At 43.0% G+C, this 12,083-nt stretch overlaps 1 protein-coding gene across 2 annotated transcripts in view; it reads right to left on the reverse strand.

The window, feature by feature from the left end:
- DARS (aspartyl-tRNA synthetase) overlaps positions 1-12,083 on the reverse strand; it is a 79,800-nt gene that overhangs the window by 57,117 nt on the left and 10,600 nt on the right. For both annotated transcript variants that reach the window (XM_006018387.3, XM_025197579.1), the window contains exon 4: positions 1,146-1,248. In XM_006018387.3, coding sequence (XP_006018449.1) covers positions 1,146-1,248 — 103 coding nt within the window. The remainder of the gene's footprint in view (positions 1-1,145; positions 1,249-12,083) is intronic.

Genomic DNA, 12,083 nt, shown 5'->3' on the forward strand with positions numbered 1-12,083 from the left:
CAGGGGTGATCTGATGGCCACCTACAAGTTTATCAGAGGTGACCACCAGTATCTGGGGGAACGTTTGTTCACCAGAGCGCCCCAAGGGATGACGACTAGGTCGAATGGTCATAAACTACTACAAGACTGTTTCAGGCTGGACATAAGGAAGAATTTCTTTACTGTCCGAGTCCCCAAGGTCTGGAACAGCCTGCCACCGGGGGTGGTTCAAGCGCCCACAATGAACACCTTCAAGAGCAAACTGGATGCTCATCTTGCTGGGATCATATGAACCCGGCTGACTTCCTGCCCTTTGGGCAGGGGGCTGGACTCGATGATCTTCCGAGGTCCCTTCCAGCCCTAATGTCTATGAAATCTATGAATCTACGAATTTCATTTTGTGGACAGCCAGTTAGAAGCTTCAGAAGTGTAAAAAAGTTCTATAAAATCACCATGCCATGCAGATATATACAGTATTAGATGATCAAAAGCCTGAAAGTTCCATCAAACATAAAAAAGAAGGGCAAGGGAAAGGTAACTCTTCAGCCTTAAGAATACCACAAACAAAATTAACCAAACATGCATACCTGTAACGTTTTTATCAACTGGCAAGTCTAACTGTTGTCCCTCCCCCCCAAAATATTTAAAACAGCAACTTGAAAAAGAAAAGCAAACTTTAATGCCAATAATAGAGTGAAACAGACTAATTAGATTCGTGGCACCAACTTTGAATTGAAAAAATTAAACTTGCAACACAGAATTTCTTCCAAACAAAATGTAGTTCAGTCCTCATATCCAGTTAGTAAACATATTACTACAATGAAGCTTAAGCAAGAAAAAAAAGCCAGCATGTGTGCATGCACACACAGACACAAAATAAAATGCTAAGCCTCCCAGGCTTTTTGTTAGCTGGCTTGAAAGTAAATGTAGGTTGTCTGTGGAGAGAGAATGCTGCTTCAGCAGTTGAGAATGAATTTCAAGCCTGTGTTCTATTTTATCTTTTGTAAGTGTAATCTATTCAAGGCAATAGTGAACTGACAATTTAAATAACTACATTTTAAAACAAACGAAGCATTGATGTTAATGTGTGAAAATGGTCCCAACCCCTAGGAGTCTTGGTTCCCACCATTGTTTACTTTGACAACAGGATATAATTGCTTACTTACTTGGCAGCAAACTTTACCATCTGCTTGCTTGCATGGTCTCCCACAGCCACAAGAGCCTGGACATTAAACTGCTGCTGACGTAGGACTAAGAAACACTGCTTCCCTGAACAAAGAGAGAAACAATGCAGGTGTATTAAGGACAAGTTACTCAGAATCTTTGTGAATGAGAAAAATGTTTTACTACTTTAAAATTAAGCCCAAGTTTAACACACAAACAACACACAGTACATTTATGCATGTTCATCCAACACTGCAATTATAAGCCAGAATGATCTTCTCCAAGGCGTAAACAAGTGCTTTTGATGTTAAAAAAAAATATCTGCTTCTAAAACAAGCTGACCAAGATAACTGGTATTGACTGATCTTTGATAAAAGTACCATTTTGTAGTGTTCTGACATTTTAAAAGTTTGTTCTTTATAAGAAGTCCAACTGTTACTGTAGCAAGCCGTGTATTGAGACTGCTTCTAAATTGTCTAAATTTTTAAATGCAAGAAATGTAGTTATATATATTTACTTGAATAGAAAACAACCCTGACTATAAGATGCTCCTAATACTTACATTCTATATGCAGAAAATGTATACATTTATTATAATTTCCAGATATAAATCTAATAATTGGATTTGTCCCCTCCCTCTGCCCTAACTTCTTCCCTCTGCACCTTACCTCCTCCTTACTGTCACACCCTTTCCCCATAGCACATAAAAATGAGGATCTAATTTGAAAATACCAATCTTAAAACTTACCTTTAGTAATTTGCATATAGTACCCATATACCTAGTTCATCCAGAATTGATGCATTCTACCTTGTTTTGAAGCTGCTGCAAGTTTTAGCACAGGTGCTCCAGAAACACACCTTTAAGCAACGTGTGTGTACCTACTTGTAAACAGCACAAGCTATACATGGTCCTAGTCCAAAATCAAGAAGCTAATGATTTACCATAGAGCTCACTGGGCTGGGCACCACTCAGAATCAACAGCATTTCAAGCCATGGTGACATCACAGCTCAGCACTGCTCATTATGCAAGTGTACTCCAGACATACCCCACAAAGGTTCAACATGCTAATTAGCCCCACTCCCCACTCATGACAGGAACCAAGTCTTTTTGTCATGAGTCCTGGGAGCCTCCAAAAATGTATATGCAGATAAGGTGCAAGGATACCTGGTCCAGTTCCACCTCACGTGGGAAGGGGCCACACTAATCATATGCGATAGGCCAAGAGCAAATGTGACAGGGATTCTGGGTGAACTGTTTCCCAAACATTTAAGGCTTATGAAGAAACAGGAATCATTGGAAACGGGAAAGAAAAGCACAGCACAGCTCTTGGAGTGAAGAGAAAGTAAAAAAATGTGGTCAGTGTAGTAGCTCACCATGACTTGAAAAAGAAAGTCAGCACCAAGTGGGACTATGCTTAATGAGCACTACCAGATATCTTATTCAGATAGGCTGCACTGTAGGTTCCCATTGTCAGAACCAAGTAGTTGTATGCCTATGGCACAGTGAAACATTCCTTTGGCTTGATCCATAGTGGAAGATTCTGCTGTCAATCAGTCTGCATGCCTGTGCCATAGTGGAAAATTCCATTGGTTTGGTTTGATACATATGGCACAGGGAGAAACTAGGTCACAGCGAAGAAAGTAGGTCACGGTGGAAAATTCCGCTGGGACAGAACCCAGTGACTATATGCTATGTCATGGAAAAGTACAGCTTTAGAAAAAGTTCCTGCCAACTTCATGCAAATAGGCACACCACAATTGGCCGGTTCCAAATTATTCATATTTAGTGACTAGCGATTGGCTTGTTAGTCATATAAAAGTTAAAGCAGTTTCCGCCCAAGTTGGAGAACTCTGGACATTTCCCCACATTGGAGAACTCTGTGTATTTCTCCACGTTGAAGCACTCCATATACACCTGGGAAAACTCAGAGAAGTTGGAGAACTCCGCATATACCTCGGAGTAGGGGAATTAAACCCAGCGAACTCCGCACATATCTCAGAGTAAACCTGGTGGACTGATCACCCACCAGTGACTCCCCGTCACCGACCTACCGACGTATCCCCCGCTCTGCATGCTCGTTAAGCCGTTCACAGACATCTCACTTCGCTCTCAGAAAGCTTTCATCTCGTTCGGTTTGCAACTGTAACCTAAGTCAGCATTTAGCCTACCTGTATTATAATCATCTACAGTGTAAGTAAAGCAATCTTAGTTTAAACAATACGCTTCCGTGCCTAGTTCCTCTCCGTCTGTCAAAAAGTACCCACCTGCTGTTTCGGGCTACTGGCCATAGCCCCGGCCTGCCACACGGCTGCCACACCCATCAGTGCTTCTGGCACTGGGGGAAGGTGTTGGAGCTTGCGCCAGGCTCTCTAAGTCCTGGCCTGGTGTTGCAGTGGCTCCAAGCCCAGTGCTCACTCTCTCCCTGGTGAAGCAACTGCCCGTTTTTTGTGGGGCTCTTAAAAAAAAAGGTTCCATCAGCATGTTTGCCCAATATAGGCCATGTGTTGTATAGTTACGCTCAGTGTTGGCTGCATTTAATCGATTTCATAGCTGGTTTCCATTATTGAGCATATCCTGCTTTTGGTAGCAGTTTAATGATAAACAACATACAAGACATTCCTTGTATACAAATGTAAGATAAGGGGCTTTCCACCCATGCTGACTGGGGGGAGGGAAAAGCCTCATCTTGTATTTGAGTAAATATGGCAATATCTACTTTACCTACTGTTTTACCTAATGTTTTCCTGAAGTTGTACTTTACTTTGAACTACAAGGTAAATTAAATGCCTGGCCCAAGACTGAATGACTTACTCTAAAGTCATTTAAGCAGGCTCACTCTATCCCCCAACATCATAAGTGTATTCACTAACTTCCAAAATTTAAACAACATCCTTCACTTGGCTTAGCCACTAAGGGTGGCTATGAGCCATTCTTCAGTTGACATCTCCGGTAGGAATTGAGTAATGAGAAACAGACATTCCACAATATAGTATAAGTACATAATTTAAATGGGATTTAAATAGGAAAGAGGATTGATTCAGAAAAAACAGAAACCTAGAAAGAACAATTACAAATCTAATGGAGAAATGCAATGAAGACCAACATATTCCTGTGGAATTTAAGGAATAGAAAGTAAGATGTAATACACCATATCTACCCAAATCCATGATGACTCTAATTTTAAGACACCCCCGCCCCCCGCCCAGTAATTAGATTCTATACATGGAAAAAGTATAAGTTTATGATTTTCCATGTACAGAATCTAATTATTAGACGGTTGTTTTAAATTCATCCCCACCACTGCTGCAGCACAGAAAGCAGTGGCAGGGGGCAGGAAGTGGGCAGGGAGCAGGTGGTAAGGAGGCACTGGGAGTTAGGAGGTCAAGTAACCTGACACTTTGGCCTGCCATACCTTGCCCCTTGCTGGCAGTCATCCCCACTACTTGTCTGCCCCCAGACTGCCTTTGTGTCCCCCCCAGTCTCTATCTTCCCACCTCCCCAAAGAGCTTCTACCCCCTTGCCTGCCCCACTCACACGACTATAGCTTACCCTTGCAGGGATGTGGTAGCTCTGGCTGGGCCCTGTGGCCGGGGCCAGAGCTGCCACACTGCCACCTCTGCTACCAAGCTGGACTGGGACCCATGCTCAGTGCCCTGGGATGGAGTGGGGCAAGGGTAAGCAGTGGGGACAGGGAAGGAGACAGGAGAAGACACTGCAGGGAGCTTGAGGCTGCATGTAGGAGGCCTGGCAGAGGAGGCAAAAGCAGCGCGGGGGGGTGGGGGGGTGCAGACAGCAGCTGTGGCTCCATCTCCAACCTGGGGTTGGAGCCAGAGGCAGAACAGTTTGCCTTCCCCACACTACCTTGTACTTGAATCTAAGACGAGCTCCCCTCATGTTAAATGGGGATAAACCCCCCGTCCTTTGTCTCAGATTTGAATAAATCTAGTATCATGGTAGTTTCAAAGAGTTTAGCAATGCAGTTTGTTGATGCTTAAATGCATCTAATTTAGTGAAATTAAGCCCAGTCATAGCTGTATAAACTTAACAGTTTCAACAGTTCCACATTTCTTTTCACACTTGTTATAGAGTTATCAAGAGATTGTGATTTTAACTGCATTTTCTTCCGACATGGTGCATTAACAATATATATTTCATAGTTATTCATAACCACCGACAGCTCATATCATAACCCTTTTAACACTCTGTTCTGACTTGTACCGTAACAACATTTCCATTAAATTGGAGACAGGACGCTTGTTAAGTGCCAGATGCTTCACTATGAATGGTCATTTTCCTGTTGTTGCCTACGCATGCTATAAAATACTGAACCAATGTATATGTACACACCATGGATCCTATAACAAAATTATGATTACTACTCCTCCAGACCCAAATCTAACAGTTAATTAAAAGCATAATTTTAAGATTTTAATTTACACTGCATGTACATATAGGCTCAGTTCACAAAGCTACGCACTAAACAAGTTTAAAATTAGAACAGAAGCTTTATTTTGCAATGATGTAGACTGCAACTTCTGCAACACAGCTGCAAGCCCCATACATTCTAGCACCAAAAGGTAAATGGAGAGCATTTCACACAAGGTTTGCTTGAAAAAAGTTCAAAGCCAGCAATGCAAATATGAAAAAAGCACTAAGTTGACTTTAAAAAAGTTAATGTTACAATGATTCAGTTATGAAAAGCTTTACACTTCATCTTGATCGCAGAAGTCTTAATATTAAGTAAATGAATTGTTTTCATACACAATTTACAAAAAAGCTCCATACTTCAGAGATCCCAACCTTACAGCAAAGCAGCAAGTAAGCATGTGGGAAATGAGTTTATACATTTGTAACAGACAAGGAATTTAAGAGAGAAGTAAAGAAGCATCTTCACAGCTTTAAAATTAAACAGAACATTGCATCAATAGATGTAATACTTAAGTTTATAAAGTATGCCCCTACAAATCAACAAACTACAAGACAAATCTATTCCTTTTCAACAACGTATAAAAACAGATAATCCTCGATAGATGAATAATCCCCTTTTTGCATCCCCTAAAGCTCAGTTTTTGGTATGTACAAGATCATAGGAAAGTAGCTGGAAGTGATCTCCTACAGTCATTTAGTCCAGCCCCCTGGTCCAGGCAAGATTACCCCTGACCAAATTATCCCAGCCAAGTGTCTTTCTAACTTGCTTTTGACAACTTCCAATTGATGGGGATTCCACAATTTCTCTAGGTAGTCTGTTCCAATGTTTGTCCATCCTCAGTCTGAAAGTACCTCCGAATCTTCAGCCCCAAATTCTCCTGCTGGGGCTTGAGGCCATTGCTCCTAATCCTGACCCCTATGGCCACAGAGAAAAGCCCATCTCCATCTTCCCTACAAATCATCCTTCAGGTATATGAAAACTGATAGCATATCCTGCCTCAGTCTTCTTCTCCAGACTAAATAACCCTAGTCTTTCAGCCTTGTTGGCCTAATAATTTTTGCCTCCCAGGCCAAGTTTTGCCTCCCAGGCCTAATAATTTTTGTTGCACCGTGCTGGGCTCTTTCCAAATCATCTACATTCTTCTTGAAGTGTGGGGTCAAAACTGGACACAATAGCCCTGGTAAGACTTTCCCTGGAGTAAGTAGAGCAGAAGAATAATTTCCCTTGATTTGTAAGGACACTCCTGTTAATGCAACCCAGTATGCCATTGACTTTTTTGCAGCAAGAGCACACTGTTGGCTTATATTCATCTTCTTATCCATTGTAAGCCCCAGGTTCTTCTCTGCAGTACTGCAGCTTAGCCAGTCATTCCCCAGTCTGTATTTGTGTATGCAATTACTCTGTCCCAAGTGCAGGGCTTTGTACTTGTCTTAGTTGAATCTCATCCGGCTGATTGCAGACCATTTCTCCAGGCTATTCAGGTAATTCTAGGTCCTTGCCCTACTCTCTGGAGTATCTGCAACTCCACCAAACTTAATGCTGTCCTCAAATTTGCTAAGTGGGCACTTGTCCCATCATCCAAATCATTAATGAAGATATTAAACAATGCTGGACCCAGGACAGACGCCTAGGGAACCCCACTTGGTTCCTTCCAACTAGACCCTAAGTCACTGAGAACTACTCTTCAAGAACGGTGATCAGGGATCCTGGTTTTCCCTGATAAAAAAAAATAAGAATTGCAAGTTCTCTGATAAACCCCCCAAAATCCCTGATTAAAAGGCCCCTCACTTCCCTACCCTCAAGCCCTGATGGTGCCCCTCACTCCACCCCTACCCCCACAGGCCCTGGCGGTGTTGCCCTGGCAAGGCGTCCCCTGTGCGTGCAGCAGCAGCAGGGGAAACAGCACGGGGCTGTACCCCTCGCTGCTGCCACGCATGCAGGAGATGCCTCGCAAGGGCAGCGTGGAGCTCACAACGGCAAGGAAATCCCCACATGGCCCCACCATTTCCTGCAGTGCCAGTCCTTACAAAAGGACTCAATATTTTTGCCCTGAGTAATGTTGGTTTGTTTTAATCGGGAAAAGGGGAATCTTGTGGAACACATAACCAATATTTCTAACCAAACAAAAGATAAACGAACAAAAGAAACTTCATTAATCAGAGACAGTTGAAAGAGCAGAGTTGAGAAAAAGTAGAAGCAAAAACAACTTTTCCAAGGATGATTAAACTGTAAAACAAAATATAAAGAGGGGACTGTGATCAAATCTAATTAAAAGATTAGATGCCTTTTTAGACGAGGCAAGGAAAACATAAGGATGAAATTATATACAAGATTGTCCTTTCATGTTCCAAAACTTCTTTGTACGATCAAAACCTTAAAGTTCAAGACATTCAAGAGTCTATATTCAATAACAATAGATGTCTCATGCTTGGTAATACAAGCGTCAGTTGTTCATACCAGTAATCGGTACAGGCAGTCCTCAGACTTATGACACAACTGGTTCCTGAAAATCGAGTCTTAAGTTGAAACGTCGCAACTTGGAACCAATTTTCTCATAAGAAACATTATAATAAATGGGGGATCGGTTCCTGAACCAAGGCCCAATACCCTATTTTCATTAAAAAAAACCCAGAATTTTGTACTCAATCAATTATAGATGAGTAATATAGCTACATTAATGTATTTATATTGTAAGTAACAATCATATTGATTTGGAAGGACTTCTTCGAGGTGACTTTTTGAAAGGCTCTTGGCTGGAGTCTTCTCAGGAGTCTTGGCTGCAGATTTTTCTGGAGTCTTATCTGCTTTCTTAAAGAAAGTGTCCAAGGAAGTCTGGACAGATGTTCTCCAGGGAGACGAGCGACGTAGAGAACTTGTTCGCTAGCACGGCATGGTATCGGATCAAGCATTGTAGTCGAAACTGATGTCATAAAGTTGAAACAGGGTGTCTATTTATAAACATTGTAAAAGCGAAACGTTGTAAGTTGAAACGTAGTAAGTCGAGGACTGCCTGTATACCAAGACAATATCGCAATGAAAAGATATGGGTTAAGCCCAATGAAAGAAGTTTAGCTTTGATTCCTGGACAAAGTGAGAGAACATGTACCTTTTGACGTTTTCTTGCTCTGAATGCCATGAATCGGAATATATACCCCTTCATTGTTGGAAGTAACAGACAACACAAAGTCTTGTGCAAGAAAAGGATGTAGAGCAGGTGCAGGCAAAATACAGCCTGTGGGCCACATCTGGCTGTCAAGCACTTTCATCTGGCCCATGGCACCCACCAACAAATTGTGCCCAGCCCAGCCAGCATTCAGCTTCCCCCTGGTGTGTAGCCCTGGCAGGCGGTGGTAGTAGCAGCACGCGGGAGCGCTCAGGGTGCAGGTGCCCGGCAGAGTGCGGCTCCAGCCAGTGCTACACAGCAGGGGCAGCCTCCACCAGGCAGTCTGTATTGCCAGTGCTCCCTGCCACTCCTGTACTCACGAGGCAGAGGAAGGAAACTGTGGGCTGGAACTGGCTGCCTTCCTTGCTGGGGCTGTGCAGCACCGGACAGAAGCCTCATCAGCTGGAGCTAGCGCCTGGCGAGGAAGGCAGCCAGGTCCAGTATGCAGGGCTTCCCTCCTATGCCTGGTGAATGTGCGGGCTGCGCGCGAGTGCCAGGGAGCACCAGCAATATAGATGGCTCAGCAGAGGCTGCATTCCTCACTGCAACATGCAGCGCTAGCCAGAACCGCACCTCACCGTGTGCCTGTGCGCAGAGTGCCCTGCCAGCTGCTGCTGCGCCACAGAAGGGAGTGAGTGTGTGTGTGTGTGTGTGGGGGGGGGTCCCCACACCCTCCACCCTGCCCCCACAGTCCTTTACATATACACAACCCCCAACATACCCTATGCCCCCCCCACAGCTACATCCCATCACAAACCCCCACAAGCCACCATACACACTGACGCCCCACAATATACAAGACTGCATAATAACTCAAAAATAAACTCTTAATCACCTCTATATACACTATGCAAGTGAAAATCATGACAAAAATAATTTCTGTAATATAATTAAAATATGTCATAGTAGGCATTTGCCTTTTAGTGTATGATTTGGTTTTCTTCAGACTCTAAGATGGCAACCCCCACTCCCAAAAGGAGTATTTCAGGGAGGCAAGGGGAGGGACCTCCAGTGACAAAGGTCAGGGGTTAGGGGTGGAACTTCCAGTCCCAAGATGGCAATAAGGGGGTAGGGCAACTGTCAAGGGGAAGGCATACCCATGCGGCCCTTGACAGCTGACCAAAATGCATTAAACAGCCCTCCACCCGAAATAATTGCCCACCCCAATGTAGAGGAAGAGTCGGCAACCAATGGTCTGCAGAGCCATTGGATCCATCCCATGGAGCTAGGAGGTCTCTGGCATTGTTTAGCTTTGCCCATGCCATGATATGGCCACGTGGCAGAGAGCTTCCCCCATACAAGAAGTGGTAGCAGCCAGATCTAGCATCAGTCCACTTGAGACTCCAACCAGGACATTCTGGCCTACCACCGCAAAAACCTTGCCAACTGCTGATATAGAGGAAGAATTCCCAGAGTAATTTTAGGTCATAAAAATAAACATTTAATTACAGAGATGTTTTTAATGGGGCAAAGGGAATCGTAATGCTTTATTTCACATTTTTGTTCTGCATATATTTTTTGTTAAGTTACAAAATCAGACAAGCATTATACAGATACTTTAGAAAAAAAAAAATATCTGCAACCCGATTATCAACAGAAGACAGAACAACATATTGCATATCAAGTGTTAAGCTCACCTGCTTCTCCCACCAGAAGTTCTGGCACTAAACAGCAGTTGCTTCTGACACCGTCATGCAGCAGCTATCTGCCAGAGCATAAAGTTAGCTCTGGGAGAGTGCTGGCTGCTAAATGGACCATGACACTTGTTGAAGGCTCAAAAATAGCCACATTTGTCTTCGACTGTCTACTGGGAAGACACACAAATCTCAGTACACCTGGCAAAAATGAAGCATCTTTCTTTACTGGCAGAGTGGAGTGTTCTGCCACTATGAAAGGGCTTTGGATGTGAATGCATTAAAAGTTTTCCACGCAGAACTTCACACCTTAGGTGCTGTGAAAAGCCCAGACGGATTTCCACGGACAGAACTACACACAATGCAAATGTGATTAGTATCAGATTTAAAGATTAATACCAGCTAATCCCCATATATTCAAATTTCTGTCCACAAGCTGACAGCACTGTAAGCAATGCTCCCCAAGTACAGTGCTGTGGTATTAACAGCATTAAAACAGACTAAGCTCACCCATATAGAATATTATCATCGTTAACTATTCACACTTTTTTTTTTGCATTGGAAAGCATAAGAATGAGACTAGAATCAAAGACAACCATTCACAGATGGTTATAGTTTTCAACAGAAACAGTATACACCTTTAAATAGCATTTTTAAGTCATCACTACACAAGGGGGAGGAAAAACGAAATCTGTTTTAAAATATGGCCTTGTCCACACGAGGATTTTACCATGTTTAAAACTTAAATTTTTTTTTTTTTTTTTTTTTTTAATTACTGTTGTTGAATGCTCCCTCCATCATAATCTCAATAGAAAAGGCAGAAAAAAGGGGAGCCCAAAGAATTGAAACCTGAATTTTTTCATTCAGTTTCACGGAAAAATTTTCAGATGATGGAAAATACAAAAATTTGATATGCAGTTCAAAATTGATGATAAAAATTCAACTAGGTCCAAATGGAACATCACATTTATTGTGTACAAATAAAAAGAATGAGAAAAAATAATCTATATGTTTTGTATCTCAGCATTAGGGACTCAGGACTATAGATGCTACTTTTATTTCTAGAGCATTCTGTGCCACTAGTTGCTCTTAAAAGCTCTAGGTTGGATTTAAGGTGAAGCTGAAATATCCTCGATTTTACCAAGGGCAGGGCTATCAAACTTGCTTGGCACCTTGGGCCAGATCTGGAACCACCTTCAGAGAAGAGCTAAGTGCAGGTGGAGCTGTGTTGGCTCAAGATGCTGTGGGAGTTAATGCAGCAGTTGTTCTCCCTGCCATAACGGAAACACGTCCCTGATGGGGCTGTGTACCCCCGAATTCGGCAGCCTCCATTCACCGCTCCCCCTGCAATTCCCCATCTTCCCAAGCACCCCATGGGCCAGATGACACAGGTCTAGGGGCTCAACGCTTGACATGCCTGACCCTAGAGTCCTTTACTTTTAGACTCCTGGCAACCGTATTTTTCATGCACCTTTGCACTTCGTCTTATTTCCAGCAAGTCACATGAGTGGCTTACTATGTGAGCAGGTGGGTCCTAAAATTGCTCCTGGAACAACTAGATATGACTGAAGAGAGGACTTGCCACTTATTGTGGTGCTATTAACTACAAGCTTCAGAGGAAAAGGTAAACTACTTTTCTGCCAGATTTTCCAGAGTGGTACAATGATAGAAACACAAGCACAATGCAACTGGGCCAGCCTAATGTCACTCTT

Source organism: Alligator sinensis, unplaced genomic scaffold (assembly GCF_000455745.1).
Source record: "Alligator sinensis unplaced genomic scaffold, ASM45574v1 scaffold277_1, whole genome shotgun sequence".
In the NCBI taxonomy this organism is placed as follows: domain Eukaryota; kingdom Metazoa; phylum Chordata; order Crocodylia; family Alligatoridae; genus Alligator; species Alligator sinensis.